General features: G+C 39.9%; 2 protein-coding genes across 2 annotated transcripts; one reads left to right on the forward strand and one right to left on the reverse strand.

The window, feature by feature from the left end:
* The first annotated feature begins 143 nt into the window (after window positions 1-143).
* On the forward strand, window positions 144-14305 carry slc23a3 (solute carrier family 23 member 3). The gene is made up of 12 exons (XM_079881293.1): window positions 144-509; window positions 769-905; window positions 996-1066; window positions 2659-2732; window positions 2956-3137; window positions 3766-3850; window positions 8056-8251; window positions 8388-8638; window positions 8764-8869; window positions 11667-11834; window positions 11951-12046; window positions 12404-14305. The coding sequence occupies exons 1-12, from the start codon at window positions 372-374 to the stop codon at window positions 12664-12666; spliced, it is 1767 nt and encodes a 588-aa protein (XP_079737419.1). The 5' UTR covers window positions 144-371; the 3' UTR covers window positions 12667-14305.
* Window positions 14306-14382: 77 nt separating this feature from the next.
* ihha (Indian hedgehog signaling molecule a) lies at window positions 14383-21160 on the reverse strand. The gene is made up of 3 exons (XM_079881292.1): window positions 19662-21160; window positions 17727-17988; window positions 14383-15083 (listed from the first exon to the last, which is right to left on the reverse strand). The coding sequence occupies exons 1-3, from the start codon at window positions 19959-19961 to the stop codon at window positions 14404-14406; spliced, it is 1242 nt and encodes a 413-aa protein (XP_079737418.1). The 5' UTR covers window positions 19962-21160; the 3' UTR covers window positions 14383-14403.
* Between the last annotated feature and the right edge of the window lie 1389 nt (window positions 21161-22549).

Consider the following 22549-nt stretch of genomic DNA (forward strand, 5'->3'; position numbering starts at 1 on the left):
TATTATATTATCTGCAAGTACAGTTTTTTTTTAAGTACACTACAAATGCACATTCAATACAATTCTTTTTCACAAGGGTATGTTTAACAGTGGATTTACAATGGCAAGCATAATCACTCATTTTCTCCAGAGATCATATCAGCTTCCCAAGCAAAGCTGTTGCAATAATCCATTGTTATATGAAGTCAATAGGAAGATAATGATTAAAAGAAGGAATGCTGATGAAAAACTGCACATTGCGTAACTGAGTCAAAGGCCATCATATGAGGAGGAAGAGGGAAGACAAGAGGAGAAAGCTAACATTGTAAACAGTGGCAGGCCAAATAGAATTTTAAGGAAAGACGAAGAAGGAGGAAAGAAAGTCAGAAACAATGGTAAGGACCTATAGATGTAAGAAACTGTGTACACGTGAAGAGAAACCTTTGGACCCGGAAAAGCCTGGAGGAATGGAAAGAATAGACGTGGATTGCAGTCCCTCATTATTGCTGAATATTGCCCTTGCTCTGCAAGTGAGTATTTTTTTTAATTATATTTCTTTAACAAGTTGATAAAGTCCTATGAAACTGGAGTACAGTTAAAGCATGCACTTTAATTCCTGCGTGGATGAACAAAATATTTTTGAAACATGAAGTCATCCTTGAGTTCTTTAGGCAATTCGAGAACATACTGTCATATTTTATAAATGCTGACATTTTAAAGTCATAACCTACTGCATAAATGTAAAGTTCTCAAAGCAAACTTAGTGAATGTCTCTCTGTCTCCATGCAGCATGTGTTGGTGCTGTCCTCTCTGTGTGCATTGGTTGTGAGTGCACTAATTCAGGACGTAGACAAGGAAAGAATAGTGGCCTATGTGCTCTTTCACTCAGGTATAGCTACACTACTGCAGAGCTGGATTGGATCACGGTAAGGTTACATTACCCATGTTGCTTTCCATTTAAGTTGATACAGTTGTACAATCTATAGGATCAAGTCCAATGTTTCCTCTGTTCTCAGTTTGCCATTGATCCAGGCTCCATCTTTGGACTTTCTGATCCCTGCCCTAGTGCTGCTTTCTGCTCAGTCAGGTCAGAGTGGTTCTTGACAGAATTAAAATGAAGTCAAAGACAATCTAATAATCTACCCAATTAAACACACTAACTTGCCCCAATTAAAGCTACAGAAATTATCATTGATGCTCATTTTATATTTTGTTTGTATATAGCACACTTGTACATTCAAATTCACACACACAAACATATATATATTAGGGCTGTAAAACGATTAATCGCGATTAATCGCATTCAAAATAAAAGTTTGTGTTTACATAATATATGTGTGTGTATGGAGTATAATTATTTTCTATATATAAATACACACACATGCATATATATTTAAGAAAAATGTGTTATTTATATATAAAATATTTATATATAATATAAATTATATATAATATAAATATATATACACAGTATATACATGCAAATATTTCTTAAATATATACATGCATGTGTGTGTATTTATATATAGAAAATAATTATACACCGTACACACACATATATTATGTAAAAACAAACTTTTATTTTGGATGCGATTAATCGCGATTAATCGTTTGACAGCCCTAATATATATATATATATATATATATATATATATATATATATATATATATATATATATATATATATAGCCATTACTCCAGTCTTCAGTGTCATGTGACCCTTCAGAAATCATTCTAATACTGATTTGATACTCAGTTACTATAAATGTTGGAAATAGTTGTGCTGCATAATATGTTTTTGGAACCTTTTTTCAGGATGCATTGATGAATAAAAAGTAAAAAAGAACAGCAATTATTTAAAATATAAATCCTTTCTAACAATATAAGTCTTTTCCATCACCTTTTATCAATTTAACACATCCTTGCAAAGTAAAAGTATTCATTTATTTTTTTAAAAGATAGAAAAATAATGACCCCAAACTTTTTGAACAGTAGTGTATATTGTTACACAATATTTCTATTTTAAATAAAGGCTGTTCTTTTTAATTTTTTATTCATCAAGAAATCCAGAAAAAAAGCATAGGTTATAAAAAATGATTAAGCAGCACAACTGTTTTCAACATTGATAAGAAATCAGCATATTAGTATGACTTCTATAGGGTCATGTGACACTGAAGGCTAGAGTAATGGCTGATGAAAATTCAGCTTTGCTATAACAGGAATAAATGATATTTTAAGGTATATTCAAATATAAACCATTATTTTAAATTGTAATAATATACAATGTACTAATAATTGTAATAATATTCAGTTTTACTGGGTTTTTTTTTCTGTATTTTTGATCAAATAAATGCAGCCTTGGTGAGCATAAGATAGTAGTAATGTTTCCAAACTTTTGACCGGTACTATATATATATATATAGAGAGAGAGTAATGGTCAAACCTTTGGAAACATTACTATTTGGAATATACTATATATATATTCACGTATCTTTATTTTATGATCTGTGTACTGTTGTAGTAGTTGTTGTTGTTGTTGTTGTTGTTGTTTCTGTACACTGTAAACTTCTTCTGTCACAAGACAAGACAAATTCCTTGTGTGTGTAAACATACTTGGCAATAAATCTATACATTTTGTTTCTGATTCTGAAATCTGTTTGTAATGGTATTGTGTGGTAGGGACTCCTGTGGCCTGCAGGGGTCAGTGTATTGACGCAGAGGAGCCTGTGGCCCCAGCACACCCAATAAGAGAGGTAGAGCACAGTGCTGTCCGTGGTGCTGAACATTCAGACCACCCCTCCATTGTCACACTGTTCTGCAGTAATGCATAGTAACGTCAGCTTCCACTTACCAAAAATATTTTTATTTATTTGATTTATTTATTGATACATTAATATTTCATCTTGATCATTTCATATCATCGTGTTTGTTGGTGCTTGCCCACATGTGTATGTGTGTGTGTGTTTGTGTGTGTAGTTGAGAGGCATGACTCTGGTTACAGGTATTGTGCAGTTCGCCGTGGGTTTGACTGGTCTGAGTGGGTTTGCATTGGGACGTTGTGGACCATTAGTTCTGGCCCCTGTCCTTTGCATTTTGGGATTTTCCATCTACAGGGAGGCAGCGCTGCTTTGTTCTGACCACTGGGGCATGGCTGCACTGTAAGGACACACTTTTCTGAGGTCTTTCATATTGTGTCCTCGGGTGACTATATTATGTACTTACATAAAAAAAATAAAAACTGTTCAGTGCAATATACTTACTGTGTTCATGTTGTATTGCAAAACACATTTGCTGCTATTGAGGTGGATATGGTAAGGTTAGGGACAGGTTTAGTGGTATGGGTAGGTTTAAGGTTTAAGGGTGCGTTAAGGTGTAAGGGAAGGTTCAACAGTGTAATTATGGATGGAATTACAGAAATAAATTACAGCTGTAATTACATGCAGGTAATTTTAAAATGTAAATACTTTGTAAAAACATGTATGCACACAATAAGTGTAAATTTAATTTAAATGTTAGTACATAGTAGTCAAAGACACTTGATATAAAGTGAGTCCATTAAACTTTTACTGCAATCTGTCTAGGAAAGAAATAGCAGTGTATAAGGTTATTAATTTGTAGTCATTTTTTATTGAGTAATTGAACAATATAGAGATACCCTGTATGTGATAATAATTCTAGGTTAAATCAGAATAGTTGCAAGAATAAGTGTTTCTTTTTATGAACTCAACGTGCAACATGGATACACAGAGCACTCTAAATACAAATATCTTTCTTTCTTTTTTTTAGGGCAGTTATTCTTCTAGTGATCCTCTCTCAGTATCTGCACTCCTTTCTGTGGCTGTCTGTGTTCTCGGTCTCCAGGAGACTCTCTGTGAGTTACATCAAGGGATGTTGCTCAAATTCAGAATGACTTAAAGGTGCAGTAAGCAATTTCTGAGAAACACTGTTGACATTTGAAATCAACCCCAAACAAACACACCCCTCGCTTCATTGCTCCGGCCCCAAAATTCATGAACACGCAATGCAAGAGTGGATGTCTTATTATCATAGCTGATTTGAAGCAAAATAATGCTTCACAAAAAACAAAGTGAAGATGGGGAACGAACGACAAGGAGGAACAAAAAATTAACATGCAGTACACAGGAGTATATACAAGCAAGAGTTTGATGTTACTCGCCAGCTGCACACCAGCTCCAGACAAACACTCAAAACTGTCCTGTACGGTTAACATTACAACTACAACCTCAGCGTCCATTTTCAGGCCTTCCCGCTTGGGTCTCTCCAGCGCTGGAAAGCTTTTCTAATACTAACGTGTTTCCTAAAGCTCTTGCCTGGTCAAAACCCTTCTTCTTCCAGTGATATTACTTTGACCTTTTCTCTTTTTTAATGTCTCTCAGCCATCTCTCTTTCTACAGTCTTTCTTCAAATCTCCCTCTTGCTCACTTTCTCCTCCCCCATCATGAATGACACGCCCCCTACTACTGATTGGCTCACTCTTTCTCCTCCCCCATCATGAATGACACGCCCCCTACTACTGATTGGCTCACTCTTTCTCCTCCCCCACCATGACTAGACACGCCCTCTGACTGCTGATTGGCTCACTCTTTCTCCTCCCCCACCATGACTAGACACGCCCTCTGACTGCTGATTGGCTCACTCTTTCTCCTCCCCCACCATGACTAGACACGCCTTCTCACTGCTGATTGCTCACTCTTTCTCCTCCCCCATCATGAATGACACGACCCCTACTACTGATTGGCTCACTCTTTCTCCTCCCCCACCATGACTAGACACGCCTTCTCACTGCTGATTGCTCACTCTTTCTCCTCCCCCATCATGAATGACACGACCCCTACTACTGATTGGCTCACTCTTTCTCCTCCCCCACCATGACTAGACACGCCCTCTCACTGCTGATTGCCTCATTCTTTCTCCTCCCCCTCAATGACTAGACACGCCCTCTCACTGCTGATTGGCTCATTCTTTCTCCTCCCCCACCATGACTAGACACGCCCTCTGACTGCTGATTGGCTCACTCTTTCTCCTCCCCCACCATGACTAGACACGCCCTCTCACTGCTGATTGGCTCACTCTCTCTCCTCCCCCATCATGAATGACACGCCCCCTACTACTGATTGGCTCACTCTTTCTCCTCCCCCATCATGAATGACACGCCCCCTACTACTGATTGGCTCACTCTTTCTCCTCCCCCACCATGACTAGACACGCCTTCTCACTGCTGATTGCTCACTCTTTCTCCTCCCCCTCCATGACTAGACACGCCCTCTCACTGCTGATTGGCTCACTCTTTCTCCTCCCCCACCATGACTAGACACGCCTTCTCACTGCTGATTGCTCACTCTTTCTCCTCCCCCTCCATGACTAGACACGCCCTCTCACTGCTGATTGGCTCACTCTTTCTCCTCCCCCTCCATGACTAGACACGCCCTCTCACTGCTGATTGGCTCACTCTTTCTCCTCCCCCACCATGACTAGACACGCCTTCTCACTGCTGATTGCTCACTCTTTCTCCTCCCCCACCATGACTAGACACGCCTTCTCACTGCTGATTGCTCACTCTTTCTCCTCCCCCACCATGACTAGACACGCCTTCTCACTGCTGATTGCTCACTCTTTCTCCTCCCCCTCCATGACTAGACACGCCCTCTCACTGCTGATTGCTCACTCTTTCTCCTCCCCCACCATGACTAGACACGCCTTCTCACTGCTGATTGCTCACTCTTTCTCCTCCCCCACCATGACTAGACACGCCTTCTCACTGCTGATTGCTCACTCTTTCTCCTCCCCCACCATGACTAGACACGCCTTCTCACTGCTGATTGCTCACTCTTTCTCCTCCCCCACCATGACTAGACACGCCCTCTCACTGCTGATTGACTCACGCTTTCTCCTCCCCCACCATGACTAGACACGCCCTCTGACTGCTGATTGGCTCACTCTTTCTGCTCCCCCACCATGACTAGACACGCCCCCTACTACTGATTGGCTCACTCTTTCTCCTCCCCCACCATGACTAGACACGCCCTCTGACTGCTGATTGGCTCACTCTTTCTGCTCCCCACCATGACTAGACACGCCCTCTGACTGCTGATTGGCTCACTCTCTCTCCTCCCCCATCATGAATAGACACACCCCCTACTGCTGATTGGCTCACTCTTTCTCCTCCCCCACCATGAGTAGACACGCCCCCTACTGCTGATTGGCTACAAGTGTGTGGTGGCTCTCGGTCCGATCAACTTTCAACGGTGTTTCCCAGAAATCGCTTACTGCACTTTAATGGCTGAAATGCACTACAAGACTTTTCAAATCTGAACAGATTTTAAGACACTAGGCATCTTACACTACTTGGTGACTTTGTAAAATGGTTACAGAGAAAAACTGGGCATACACTAAACGATTGAGGATCACACACTACCAGACTTTCAAGTCGCTCTGAAAACAACAAACAGATGCAGAAACACCATTCTAAAGTTGGTTCAAAATAACATACATGTTTGATATACTGTGACTGGATGGATTCATAGTCTGTGCCCATCATACACTTTGCAATTTTCTGGGAAATGAAACCTGGCTCTGACTTTCGGCAACTAGCATCGACCTGTCCACACAATAAATCGCAGGAAAATTCCGGGCAAAAGTCGTGTAGTGTATTCCAGCCTTTAGTTTGACTTTGAGAGCCATTGCTGCAAGTGTTTCTTCACTTTTAAAGTTGTGTGACTTTCCACACAAGAGAAGTTTACTGTCTCTTCCAAAACCAGTGTAACACAGACACCTTCACTCATGATATATGGGATTTCCTGTTGCATTGGTTGTCAAGCTCTTTTACCGCTTTTAACCTGCAGTATATTAGATTGATATTTTGCCTGTAAGAAGATTATGTCATTGATCTGGGCAAAGTTTCCCACCAAAGAGGTGCGTTGTGTTACAGTGATCTTTGGCTAAAATGTTCTTAATTTAATATGGGACTGAATGTTGTCAAAGGTTATGGGAAACAGTTCTAGGCTTTTTATGAGTGATCGTAAGCTCGTATTGGAATCTTGCGTTTGGGAAATTCTTATTGGTTATTATTCTGTGCTGTGTCTGACTGGAGTTATTATTCTCATCCGAGTCTGTGCAAATGTGGAGATGTCTGTGTGCAGCCACACCTAAAAATGTATGAATTTGATGTATTTATTAATGTTAATTTATAAATATAAATGCTAATATTCATTAGAAATTAACATGAACTTAAGATCGGAATATATTTATGGAATATATATCATATAAAACAGATTTACACTACCGTTTAAAAGTTTGGCGCCAATACGATTTTTTAAGGAAATTCATTCTTTTATTCAGCAAGGACGCAATAAATTGATCAAAATGAACGTAAAGACATGTTATAAAATATTTATATTTCAAATCAATCCTGTTCTTTTAAACTTTTCATCAAAGAATCCAGAATAAAAATGTATAACAGTTTCCAAAAAAAAAAAAAAAAAAAAAAAAATAGGCAGCATAAACATTTCAACTTTTCAACATTGATAATAATAGTAAGAAATGTTTCTTGAGCACCAAATCAGCATATTAGGCATAATTCTCACCAAGGATCATGTGACACTGAAGATTGGAGTAATGCTGAAAATTCAGCTTTTCCATCACAGGAATTAATTACATTTAAAAATATATTCAAATATTTTAAATTAAATTTAAATTGTAATAATACTTCAAGATATGTCTGTCTTCAGATAAGTGCATCAGATAAATGCAGTCTTGGTGAGCAGCAAAAAGAGACTTATATAAAAAATATCCAAATACTCCAATCTTTTGAACTCTAGTGTACATTGCATTAGATATAAAATGAAACTATGTGGCATCTGCAAATAAATGACCTTTTTTCAGACCTTTACTACAGACATTTTTGCAATTAATTTCAACCATTTTTAGTCAATGTATGTAAATCAATGACATTCATGCACTAATGGGTCTAAATACTGTTGAGGTTATTGTATGAGGGTTCCTTATTATTAACAAAGACAGTATATTGTTCCTGCTCTTTGTGTTCGTCCTGTGTAGGTACTTCTATCTGTGATGGTGAGCTGGGCCGTTTGTGCCGCACTGGTGCGGTGGGGTCACGTCCATCTTACCTCTGTGACCCAGATGCTCTCAACAATTAGAAACACCACCTTCATTCAGTCCACCAACAGTCCACATTCATCTGACTTTGCCTTTCCCAATGACTCTGTACCATGGCTGGACTTTCCTCTCCCTGGTAATATGAAAGATTTTTTTTTGTCTCCCTTTTTAGTTGCCTTGAAGGTATTAACAGTGAACCAGTAATAAACTTTGTTATGAGTTCCAAATTTTCCTTCTTCTTCAGAAGTTTTTTGTTTCTTGTATACTTTCAGCCTCAGCACTCCCTCTGCTGTCTGGAAAGAGCATTGCAGCAGGAGTGGCTGGTGGCCTGTCTGCAAGCATTAGCTCTCCAGCTGTGTATGTGATGGCAGCTCGGCTCCTGAGGGCTCCTGTGCCCCCAGCACATGCCTGTAACAGGGGCCTGTGTGTGGATGGCATGGGAAGTGTGATCGCTGGCCTGATGGGGGCGCCACTAGGACTGTGCAGCAGTGTGTCTAATGCATGTGTTATTGGGCTCAGCCAGGTAAGAGTCTATTGATGCATGTCACAACCGTATTGTGATTGCTAGGTTTGCCTAAAATGATTAACTCTTTTGCTGTTTATTACAACATCTCTTAATTATCCTTATGATGTCTTTTTCTCTCATAGTCTGGGTCCCGGAGCACAGTGCAGCTCGCTGGGGTGTTGTTGTTAATTCTGGGTGTGTCTCCTCAATTAGCGCAGATGCTCTGCTCTGTCCCTCTGGCCATACATGGTGATTATTCATTTATAGTTTACTCAATTAAATGGTAAATGTTGCTGGTAACAATCAGGGGTGCGTTTCCCAAAAGCATCGTTAGCCAACTATGGTTGCAAGTTCCGTCGTTATCAGCATAGTTCAACGAGTCTGTGTTTCCTGAAAACATAGTTCCAATGCACATTCGCAAACAGCATCGCAAAGTTGAGTGGTTTTATTCCAACTCTGAGCGAACTCTCTGCTCCTCACCACGGGCTTCTCAGGTGCTGCGAGCAAATCACTCCGCCCAAGTAACAGTTCTTCGCCTTCTGAGAATATAGTTCCCAGTATGTATACGGTTAGAAGATGGCTGTGTCTCATGTGACCTTGTTATTTGTACATGCTATTAGTGATGTAGTACTCGAGTCCGGTTTCGAGACCGATTTCTGCTTTCTCGGACTCGACTCGGACTTGTTCTTACAAAGACTCGGTCTTGACTCGGACTCGACCCTTCAAAGACTCGGTCTTGACTCGGACTCGGCATAGGCGGTCTCGTCCCATCACTAGTCCACTAGAATACATACCACTAGAAAATTTTAATTGACTGTTCGCAAAGACCCGCCCCCCTTAGTTACTGTCGCTATGTCCGACAAGCTACACCGTTCTCACGCCACACCATGTTCTCACGCAGTGAAAAATACATTGCGGAGCAGAGAGGAGACTGACAACAAGCTGACAGACAGGACAGACCAGGTTACTTTTCGGTTACTTTTGATATTAAACATATTAAACAAAGTCTCGCCTTTCAAATTTGGTCATTTTTTAAAATAAATTTAAACAATAAATACCGTTTTGTGGCTCTTAAATGTGTAGTGACAGATCGCTGTAGAGCATCAGTTAAAGCTGCTCGTGAACCGATCATCTCTTCCTTCTAGTTAATTTATAGCCTCAAATAAACATGAACAAACATAAGAAGCAATGTTGTTTTAACCACGGCGTCAGTACACTCCGTGTTTCAAGTTCAAATCCTCCCATGTTAACCAACGGACTCGGTCTCGACTCGGACTCGACCCTTCAAAGACTCGGTCTTGACTCGGACTCGGCATAGGCGGTCTCGTCCCCATCACTACATGCTATACAAACTATACAAATCACAACATGTAAATAGGAAAATGTTGGCGTTATTTTGTCACTTATTGGGAGCAGTATTAGCCTGGGAAAACCCAGACAACTTCCGGAAAATTTAGATTTGCTCTGCAAGTAGTCTGGCAAAGAGCTCATTCAAGCCCATTTCTAATCCGTCAAAATCGAGGCACCAATCAGAAACGTTGAGGCGGGCTTTACACGATGACGATCGCTCTGATTGGTTTTAGGCCTATCCAATCGCGCCCAGAGGCATTTGAGTGACGTCCGTTGGTGAAGCGCACCAACTTTTAAATGCATTATTATATTCAAATTGCAAACACATGAGGACAGTCTCCATGAAAGACCCACTGGCAGATGAACGTGATACTACATTTCTCTCCGAAACGGTAGGAAATTAAATTAGATTTAATAGAGGATTTTAACTGTGACAAGATGATTGACAGGGCAGTTTACGTGACAGGATGCACGCGACAAATCCGTCCGATAAAGATGACGAAGTAGTATGTCCCAAAGCTTGTCTACTTTTTGCTACACATTCAAAAGTAAATACCTTTTCTTCACAAAAAGAGTAGATACTTTTATGGCGTAGTATAACTTAGGCGAATTGGGACGCAGCATATGGCTTTACACGATGACGATCGCTCTTATTGGTTTTAGGTCCATCCAATTGCGCCCAGAGGCATTTGAGCGACGTCCCTGGTGACGCCCCTTTGGAAATGAGTTATTAATGAAGCTTTGCCAGACCATAACTCAGTTACTACTGAGAATGGTCTGGTTTTAACCAGGCTAGAGCAGAATGCTAGCTGGAGCCGTTTACCTCCAGTCTATGTGCTAAGCTAGGCTAGCGGTGGGTGCGTCAGACAGAGTAACGGCACGCACGGAGATGAGAAGAGTATGTATGGACTTATCTAATTCTAGGAGATACGGTGAATAAGCTAAAGTCCCAAAAAGTCGGCGTGTTCCTTTAAGCAGCGAGTTATGTCGTTGTACTGGAAACACACCCCAGGTCAACCTAAAGTTAAGTTGTTTCAGTCTTAAAGTGTCTCTATTATGCTTTTCAGATATTACCTTTCATGTAGTGTGTAATATAGCTGGTTATGAATGTAAAAGGTCTGCAGAGTTTCAAAGATCAAAGCGAACGATAAATGGAGTTAGAGAACCGATTCTGAACTGCCTGAAACGAGTCGTCAATAATTCCATGAACCAACATAGGTTTGTTAGAAATCTGCACAATGCCAGCCTATGGACTTCTTTGGCTGCCCGTGAACAACATCTACTTTGACCCTCAAAACACTGTAGTTGTAGCTGAGGCCTGGAAGAGTTTTGGTTGGTGTTGTCGACGACATGTCGAGAATAGCTGAAATTCAGGGCGTTTTGTGTCCGACACTGTAAGAAGTAGACCAATCACAACAGACTGGGCCATCTGGCCAATCAGAGCAGAGCAGGCTCTCGGAAAGGAAGGGTTTAGAGAGACTGAATCTTTTATCGAACCATTTCAGACACTGTGAGAAAAGAGCTGATGAGAAAATGAAAGTGTTTTTTGACCTTGGATGCATGTAATCCTATTGTAGGAGACCTCCAAAACAAAATTATAAACCTTTAAAAAAGCATAGTAGTGAACTTTAATAGCTGTCTGACACTATGGCTTTAAAAGCGTGGGCTGAATGTTTGCTTGTGCTTGTGTTCTCAGGTGCTGTGCTCAGTGTGACCTACACACTTGCTGTGGCAACAGGCATAACTTATTTCCAACATGCTGACGTGGATTCAGGACGCAACATTTTCAACATCGGCTTCACAATGTTCATGTCATTAGCACTGCCACGCTGGTTCAGACTTCACTCCAGTTTTATACAAACAGGTGCTAAAACCATAAGAGTGTATTTTCTCCTACTGTGTGTAGTGTATTGTTACTCCTAGCTTAGATTTGTTGATTTGGACATTTAATTGAAAGAATTTTCATCTTCTTGTGTTCAGGTGTGGCCAGTGTTGACGTTCTTCTTCAGTCTCTTTTAACCTTACCAGTTTTCTTTGTGGGGGTTTTGGCTTTTCTTCTAGAGCACACCGTTTCAGGTAAAACAACAGAGAAATGCACTACCATTCAAAAGTTTGGGGTTGGTACAATTTTTGGAAGTCTCTTAAGCTCACCAAGGCTGCATTTATTTGATCAAAAACACAGTAAGAACAGTAATATTATGAAATATTATTTCAATTTAAAATGCAATTTATTCCTGTCATGGCAAAGCTGAATTTTCAGTCTTCAATGTCACATGATCCTTCAGAAATCATTCTAATACGCTGATTTGGTTCTCAAGATACATTGAATTTGATGCATAAAATTATACATTTCTTTCAAAACGGTAGTGTGCATATTCAGCACAAAAAAAGAAATTTGATTTTATGTATACAGTATGATTTTTTGTCATTCAGGGACTTTGCCTGAGAGGGGTTTGGCGAGACATGACGGCACAAAGAAGATTCTGTCTCTCGCTGATCAGCAGCAGGGATTCAGCCCAAGTTCAGACGCCATGTACGACCCGCCTCGGCCTGTGATGAAAGTGCTGGAGCTGACCGGCTTCAGAACCGTCCTCTTCTGTGCCTGCAGAAGCCCAGCTGTTGAAGAGGTGCTGGTGACAGCACCAGAGATGTCTAGCTTATTACCTGACAAGAATGCCAGTGTTGGCAGTGGCTGAATTCTTGCAGCTCAGTCCATATTTTATTTTAATTTTCAAACTGTATTTAACTAGTCTCTTTCTGGTTTGCATTTTTATAAATTGTATTATGTTAATGACTGGTACATTCTTCTATGACTCAAAGCCCAACACAATTTTTGATTTTTGATTAATTTATTTATTAAGTCATTTTTATTAAGTTATTAAGTTAATAAGTTATTAATAATAATATATTCATTTGACATTCCCTGACTGAGAACCACTGTATTAAAGGGTTTGTTCACACAAAAATGAAAATTCTGTCATTACTCACCCTCATGTCATTCCAAACCCGTAAGACTTTTGCTCATCTAACACAAATTAAGATATTTTAATTGCAATCTGAGCAATTTCTCTCGCTCCGTTGAGAGCTACGCAACTACCACTTTGACGCGTTAAAAAAATTCATAAAGAGAACGTAAAACTAATCCATATGACTCGATTGCTTTACACTGTATGATGAACATATTTAATTTAGGCTTTAATTTAGAATTAAGATCAAAGTGGTAGTTGCATAGACTCAATGCTAGAGTACAGAACTGGCTCAGATTTTTATTAAAAATATCTTTGCGTTCCGAAGATGAACGTAATTCTTACGGGTTTGGAACGACATGAGGGTGAGTAAATGATGACCGAATTTTCATTTTTGGGTGAACTAACCCTTTAATACACTTTAATACTATACAAAAAAGCAGAGCAATTTTGTCAAGAGACAAAAAAAAAAAAAAAAAAAAACACAAATGCAGATATTTCTGTAATCTTTAATTCTGAAAAATAGATCTTTAAATAGTTTTACAAATATTATATAATTTCTGACATCTTTAAGTAAAATGTAAATAATGCCACAAAACAGATAAATACAGTAAGTTGTATGGGAAATACAATGAGTATTACTGCATAAAGCACACATAAGGACTACATAAACTGGCATAAACTCTTATAACATTGCTACACATTGCACAGAGTAAACTCTTAATTTCTTTGAATGAAGCCTTCATAAAAGTACTCAAAACCCTTATGTATGCTAGATGGAGAAATACAGTGTACAATGTGACCATTAAATACTTGATTAAGTTGGGAAAGACACCTCTACCTTTACAGTGCGAAACATGTAACTGACCATATGAATGAACGCAAAACTGTATTTATGCACCTGAAAGTATTTTCCTGATGTTTTAAAGGCCTAGTTTTAACCCAGTTGTAAAGTGGGTGTGTTTGTGTGTACCTTCCAGCCTCGATTCTTTTCTAACACAACTTCCTCCTCCGTCTCAAACCTTATCAGCCCGCGTTGGTCTGATCTGATCGCCTGTGGTTGAGTCACTGCATACCTGAGTACAGAAAATTCATCTATAGTTTCCTCACTTCAATGGCTACAACTATGTGTTTAGTGAATGTGTGTGTGAGTATAAGAGAGAAAGAGACTGAATAAGAGATTCTGAGTAGATGTGTGTGCGTCTTGGTATATTCGTGATAATGTTCCAGTGTAGGCAGTATAGTAAACCCATTGAAAAGCGTTAAATATGGGTTTTTAAGATCAATTTTGTCACGTCCATGTCCGCTTCCTCAAATGAGGGTCGACCCACAGAATAGCTGCGTCCTTCTAGTTTGTCCAGGTTTATAGTCTATTCAGGGTCATAAATGATTGAGTTCTTCACTTCGTTCTCTTTTAGATCCTTCCAAAAACTTCATCTAGTGACATTCTCATTCCTCATGCTTGTTTCATCTATCATTGTCCATCATGCTCCAAGGATGGAAGTGTGTTGGATCCAGCACACAAGTCCCAACCCAGTGCAGCAGTGAGGAATACCAGTGTATCCCCACAGCCTGATGTCCAACTGGCCCTCCCCAGTTATAAAGTACCCTGAGTGGACCAAAAGCCCAGTGAGCCAGCCAGTGCTGGTCCACGGCCGCGTAGCAGGAGGAGACGACACTATTGACCACCACCGTGCCATGGCGGGTGAGCGGAGCGAAAACGCCCTTGTCCTCCTGTATTTGGATCCTAGTGACCCGGGACAGATGTCCCTGCTGTCCTGCTCCTCGTGTGGACACCACACACTGACCCGGCAGCACGTCACTAGCAAATACAGATTTCAGCTCTGCACTCACTGCAGGCCCTGAGCAGTTCCCTTCCGTTACAAACAGGAGATGGGCCGCCGTCAAGCTCAGTTTAGCACCCGAGTCCGTCTCGATGGTGTAGAACTGCTTCTCTGCGGAAGGATCGCGGTCCAGGAAGGCGATGACTTCGCTGTAGATGAGCATCCCACTGCCGTCGCTTTCTGATGAAGCGAGTACTTTCTCTCCAGGCTGTAAGCGGTCCATGGTCTTCACGCTTCCGTCCTCAACGGTGACAAGAGCCGATGCGGGAAAACAGCCGCCGGTTTTAGCAGCCACAGAGTTCTCTGAAATGCACATAGAGAGAATATAATGGTTGAAATGAGCGATAAAATTGGCGTTTTTCTCTAGTGCGACTCATTGACGGCATATGTGCACAGTAGCCTAAGACAATTCCAAAGGTCATGTGTTTATTAAAGATTGAGTTTGGGTTGTTTAAATGGCACAATGCCTTCTTCAGATTAATCTTCAATCTTTAAAACACACACACCCAAGCACAAACACATTCCCGCTCTCATTGTAAACCCATAAAAATCCAATTAAACTGAAAGTTGCAGTGGCAAAATAACCTGGCGTGTGCAAGCAAACATTTCAATCGCCATCCTTCAAGCTAATTCGTTTTTGCTTTTCGCACGACTCCAGTCAGTGGGTAAAAATGCAATAAAAGCTAATAAATAACCATCTCGGCTCTCTATGACTCCTGTCCGAAACAAGTGACTGGGGTCTGGAGCTACGCAATGCACTAGCCTACAAAAACCAGAATGAGTCTCAAGTCTCCGTGGAGTCCTACACAAATATTTGGGAAAGGTAAGTACCAAGGCCAGGTGATAAGACAGGCTGAGATAAGAGATCTGAGAAAGGGGACAACAGAGTTGCCGTCTGGAAAACAAAGGAGTTGGTTAATCATCTCACAGCACGTCGGCAGCCGGGCCAACTTCTTAAGGCATATTCTCTATCTTTCTTATATACACACATACACATTTTCCCTTATTCCCTTTATATATATATATATATATATATATATATATATATATAGTGCATAAAGGAAGTATGTATGTGTATACTGTATATGAACATATGGTTTTGTTTATCTTTGAGCTTTGCTTCATTTTGCTTTATGTAAGAATGTGATTTTTCAGGCACTTACTTCAGTGTAAACGTAAGAAAGAACTGTACATGAAGTATATGAAATATATGATGCATCTTTTCTGGTAAACTGCATTTTTCTTATGTTTATATTGAGGTCAGTGCCTGAAATCTGACAGTAACTGTCGAAGAAGCCAGTTGAAGAACACACCTATAGGACTTTGATAAAGCATAAGCAGACAAAAGGTCTTGTTTGTGTTTGCATGCTCTATCAGACAGATAACAGAAGTGCCTCACAAATGTCCACACACAGGTCCCATTCCTCTCTAGCAGTGTTGAAATACTCTACAGACAAAAAAACTGACATTTTAAGCCATAAATCTGTAATAGCCAGACCCAAATTTACATTCTGTGGAATTTCATAAAAAATATCACATTAATGAAAAACAAGTTAAAAAGAAACCATGTACAGTAATACATATCATGAAGGAAGAGAATTATTACTGTTTTTTTTTTGGGGGGGGGGGGGGGGGGGTTTGGCACAGATGGAAAAAAAAAACATTGTATTGTGTGCAATTTTGTATGTGTAAGTGTTGAATGAAAATGCACTTTCTTAGATTCTAAACTGGAAACAGATTATTTCAACCCATCTTCAATTAGAGCACAAAAGCCTGATCTGCTGCGCAAAAGGTATTTTTTTACCATGCAAAAAAAAAAAAAAAGATAATTGGTCAAAAGAGAAAACTGCCAGAAGAGACATTAAAATACTGAATGGGTGCACTTTAACTTTCCCGGTTGTCTGGCCAATAATTTGGTCTCTGGTGACTCAGGTAGAGGCAGGTGTTTAAGGTTTAATGATGTGGTCTGTTACCTGTACCTTCATCCCAGGTCTACCACTTATCTCAACCAAGTTAATGAGAACTGACCAACTTAACCACAAAAGGACACACCTGATTTAATTGCACACTGAACGCTTATGAACCTTTCAGTCAGGAGTCTTTATAGTTCAAACACCATAGATCAGACTGGACGCTTATACCATCTGTCATAAACCTGTTTCAAGAAAATGTATTTTTTTTCTTTTTTTAAATCCAGATCATATTCCAAGTTTAACCTATTAGATGTGTGTAGATATTGCTTATTAATGAAAACTACTCAAGTTAAATGAAGTCCACGGCTGAATGTGAAATCATACTCTTGTAAATTAAGGTTCCAAAAGGGGGATTTCACAGCAATGCCATAGAAGTATGGCAAAATGAAGTATTTTCAGTTCCCCAAAGAACCTTTCAGATATTTTTTTCTTCTATAAAAGAACCCTTTTCCAATATAAAGGGACTTTTGTGCATTGGAAAGTTTCCATGGATGTTAAAGGAACAATTCATTTCAAAATGAAAATTCTGTCAGCATTTACTCATAATTTCTTTCAAACCTGTATGAATTTCTTTCTTCTGCTGAACACAAAAGAAGATATTTTGAAGAATGTCGGTAATCAAACAGTTGATGGACCCCATTGACTTCCATGGTTTTTTTTTTCCTACTATGGGAGTCAATGGGGTCCATCAACTGTCTGGTTACCGACATTCTTCAAAATATCTTCTTTTGTGTTCAGCAGAAGAAAGAAATTCATACAGGTTTGGAACAACTTGAGGGGGAGTAAATGATGACAGAATTTTCATTTTTAAGTGAACTATTCCTTTAAAGGTTCTTCATGGAACCATCAATGCCAATACAGAACTGAGTGTATATAGTACATTCATTGGATTTACATATTATTTTACATATGGTTAAGTGGCATATAGTTGTAATGTAAATAAACAGAGTGATTTCCATAGTCTCAGCCCTACCTGACTTGACGCTGCAGTGGATGTGAGCTTTGGAGCCATAGTTGACCCAATCAAACCCGGCCTCCACCGCTAGCCGTGCCAACATGCCATATTTACTACGGTCGCGATCTGAGGTGGTGATATCGACAGCTCTTCCTTCATAATGCAGTGACTCTTCATAGTGATTGCCGTCTTCATCCCAACCCTCGGTCACCCTGAGCTTCACCCCGGGCCACATGTTCATCACAGAGATAGCCAGAGAGTTCAGCTTATCTTTACAACGCTGTGAACGCAACAAGGAAAGAGGTTTAGACCTGGGTTGCACAAGTGGAAGATGATGGCGTGGAGTTTTGCAAGAAATACGCAAACAAGACAAGTTATAACTCCAAAGGGCAAAACACACTGAATGACAAAAAAAACATACACCACAGGGCAAAGACAAAAGAGAGGAAGAATTGATACAAATGACACTGAGTGCTGTAAAAACAGAACACATTATTCAGAGCTCTGCAAATGATACTGTAAATGGTCATGGATCACCTTTTAAGAAAGGTGAAGTGTACGGATATAACACCACAAATATCATGTGAAATAAAGCAACAGGCTTATCTCTAAATCGTATTTACATATATTATCATGAGTATATGTTTATGCTGTTTTGTGTCTTCCGTGCAGAACTTTATTTCAACTGTATTCTTTCCAGCAATTAATAGGTTTGCTTTAGGTTTAGGTTTAGGTTTAGGAACTAATTTCTGTAGTCCTACTTTTTCCACATTAACACGTCAGACAATATGCCTCAGTTTTTGTTTTTAACCCAGGCACCTCTCTTTTATGCCTGAAGAATTTGTTTTCAAAAGCGCCCACGCAAAGCATTACATAATGACAAATTATTGAATCACGAGGAGAAGAACTGAGTGATGCTTCAAACCACAAATATATACTGACTTATTTTTACCAGACCACAGGTATTTTTCAGCGACCAAGGTACAAAATGTGTCCAAAATGTTGAGTGATTCACTTTTACTTATTTAACCAAGCCACATTCACCACCCTTTATAATACACAAGACAAATTTGCTTTTAACAGCAAATTCAAATTTCAGCATGGAAACAAGTGTTCATTGCCAAAGCACAGATATACTGTAACTATGACCACAATTTCAGGCAATATCTGTTCCATGATTTGGAGAGGAAATAAGAGTCATAAGTTCAAATCCATGAGTCATTTATGATTTATTTATAAATTGCTTAAATAAACCACACACTAAATGGAAAGTTGACTTGTTTTGTCTAATAAGTCAATTTATATTTAATTTTCTTTTTAGAGTGAGTTAACATAATAAATACGTTGAATCTAATTAAGTTATCTTGATGGTGTTAGATGATTGATTGATTGATTGATTGATTGACGCTGGAAAAGTATGACATCAAACATTATTTCTTTATCGTTTGCATGCAAAACAAGCCTTGGTATTTAGAGCCCTTGCGCAAAAGCGAAGAGCACATGAGCATATCAACAACTTTTTTGACAGGTCCAAGATTTTCCTTGGATGGGAAAACTTGTATGCTTCAAGGAGAATCTTCGTAAATTCAACAAAGAACTGTTCATTCTTTAGTCGTTTAGTAAATACTCTATTTTCTGCTCTAAAGAAAACACTATGCTAAGAATCTGCAATAACATCAATAAGCAAATCAAGCCGTTTGTTTTAAAAGCATACGATTCTTTTCTGAACCCGAGAACCATCAAAGAAGCGATTCTAAGAGACAAACCGCTGTCAGCAATCAATTCCTCTGAAAGCTGTGAAGATCGATAAGAGCGCGTCGGTGGGACTGAGCAAAGGGCACACCGCTAAACAACAGGTTTAAAGTGCTTGCAATCGAATCAAAACCATTGTGTGTGTTTCTAATGGGCAGATAATTGAATTCATTCCAGTTGCATTATCCAAGTGTCGCTCACCTGCGTCATGAGTCGATCCGCACCTGTGTTCTCCTCATCTTTGAAGATGATGTCGGGGTTGTAGTTCGGTGTGAGATCTTTAAAGCGCTCCGAGATCCTGGTGATTTTGCCATCGTGTCTCCCGCTGGCTCCCAGTGTCTTTTCGGCTACATTTGGAATAAACTGCTTATAATTAAGGGGTGTCAGTTTCTTTGGAGGCCGCCTTTTCCCATGTCCCCTCCCCGGCCCACAGCCCTCGTTAACAGGTGCGAAAATCAGGGCGCAGCCGACGAGGAGCCCAAACACCACGAGGAGACGCATTCCACCCCAACCCGCCGGGCACTCCGACACGGAGTGGTACGGTGGCACAGCTCGCCGTTCAATGAGAAACTACCCCCCGCAAGATCCTTATTCCCCCCCACAGGGTAAAATATGGGGAGGACAAAACCTCTACTTCTTTATCACCCTTATCCTCGCCATCGTCCGTGCGTAAAAGTCGCTTTGCGCAGAGGCTGTCATGGAGAGACGCCGGAGAAAAGATCCAGTGATACCAAGTGTTAAGTGCCCATCGAATGCGAAACGTTGGTCTCTCGAGAAAATCACCGAAATGAGAGTGAGCAGGCAAGTCCATTTATTTATCTAACAGATTCTAGGAGAGAGATACAGGGCGACTCCGACGCACACTGGGAGAGCTGTCAGAGAGACTGCTGCGGCTGCTGTCTTTGAATGAGCACGTCCTTTGGCGCACGTCAAGTGATCTGAGTTGCCCGGCGCACTGAGACCGCACCCTGCCAGTTTTTTGCCCCTCTCTATCCTTGCCTGCCACTCCTCCCCATGGGTCACATTGGGTGCGTCGTATACCCACCGGCTCCCTTTAACACTTCACAGCGCCTGGCTGGGCAAACACAAGTCTCGGGGAAGAACTGTGGACTCAGACTCTCCCATTCATAGATCCACAAATAGAGAACGAGCCTGGCTGCTCCTCAAACAAACGGGAGCAACTGTTGCCCTCCCTTACCTGATACGCTTGAGGAAAGTTGACTAACCTGGCGCACTCGTCTGAATGATTTATCATTCATTGATCTGAACAGATCCGTTTGTTTAAACCGTTCAGTTTTGGTGACAGGTGTAACGATGTTGCTTATGAGTCAAAGTGGATTTTTTTTTTTTTTTTCTGATCGATTAAGTTATTCTAAATTAGATCAATTAAAAGTCGAAGTGGTGCTTAAAATAATATGGTCTAGACTGTAAATAAGAAAAAAATGCTGACATTCTTAAAAAAGAAAAATGTTTGCATAAATAGTTTGGCAATGACAGTGACTTAAACATAGGCCACAAATCAGTTGTGTTTTAAAATGATTAATAATATTTTAAATCGCTTATTTGTACAACCAGATCAAAGGCAATGTGGTGTAACAAACTGATGGAAGCCATTTTGTTATCATGTGACCCCTTTAGCCCCTCATGACTGTATGTCAGATCATTAAAAAATAATTATATTTTACTTATTAAATGTAATAACTCTCCATATTTATGACTTAATTTGTGATATTTATATGTGTGTGTATATTTACCATCACAATTAAAAAAATAATGGTATTTTCATAGTTTTTACTCAACTCTAAAAGGGTAACTAATCATTACATTATATATATATATATATATATATATAAAATATACACACTTTAAAAATATGTATGAGCCTGGACAGAAAGAACATATTTTAAACTGGATTTTTAAAAGATTTCTCATTTGTTTCATCTTTGGCATCCTTTTATACCCTGACCCTCATGTGAATAAATAATAGCCAAGACAAGCATTTTGAAAATTCATTTGAGCTGGAAAAAAAATGCATGTTTTTATGTTGTTGCATATTACAGTCTCCAGGTTCCATGCACATCAGTTGCTCAATGGTTCTTATTTGTAGCAGATATTATGATACAGAGCTCCAGTGTGTGCTGGCCTGTGCTGAGGTAATGGGTAGTGGTGGGACCTGCATGAGGGGTTCACTGTTCAAATTGAAGATGAAGCTGGTAAAGTCAGTAGCATATAGCTTGGAAGACGGTTACACAGGAGCAGCTCTATTCAACTGCACTGAGAGAAGACGCTCCACTTATACAAGTGATGACTGTGTGGATATAGCCAGCGGTCAGCACCTTAAGAACAGATATATCCACGACACTCAAACTCTGTTCAATTTCTCTTTAAATGAGGCAAAGGAAACAGACCCAAGTCTTCCAAATTAGCTCTGCAAATATTTGCCGGAAAGGGGCTAGTGGTTTTGTGCCCATTTCAAAAGCAAATTTAACAGACGTGGTGTTTGGTGTTGATTTATTTTTTAATTATTTATGTCTGTAAATATCAAGGTATTTTAGGTTTGGGTTTTGGAGTGTCCTCATTTGGAACAGGGAGTTAAAGAGAGTAATTGAGCGGGTGAGGAAAACACTACTGTCACTCTTTCAATCAAAGTAACTGTCACCTTGACCACTTGGTACAGGTCAGTGTGAAACCATGTGGCTATCTTACCCATCCCTCATTCCCACCATCATGGCCTAGTATATGTTCCTCTAACTATTCATTCAATAGTTTGTTCTTTCCCTTCTTCATTCATTATCTCTCCTCCTCTATTCCTTTCCTGCCAGTCGTTTTAAAGCCTTTAATGGTTATTAATGTCAAACTCTACCTTTTTTCTACCTTAACTGGACCAATAAACATGCTTGATGGATGGCCAGTCCATCACAGAGCTAACACACATAGACAAACACACATTAACACACACATCTTTTTGGATTGTGGAGGAAACAGGAGTATCTGGAGGAAACCCATGCCAACATGGGGAGAACATGCAAATTCCACACAGAAAAGCCTCCTGGAGTCCCAGGCTGTGTGCAACAGTGTGACCCACTGAG

This window comes from Squalius cephalus, assembly GCF_949319135.1.
Source record: "Squalius cephalus genome assembly, chromosome: 9".
Classification (NCBI taxonomy): Eukaryota; Metazoa; Chordata; class Actinopteri; order Cypriniformes; family Leuciscidae; genus Squalius; species Squalius cephalus.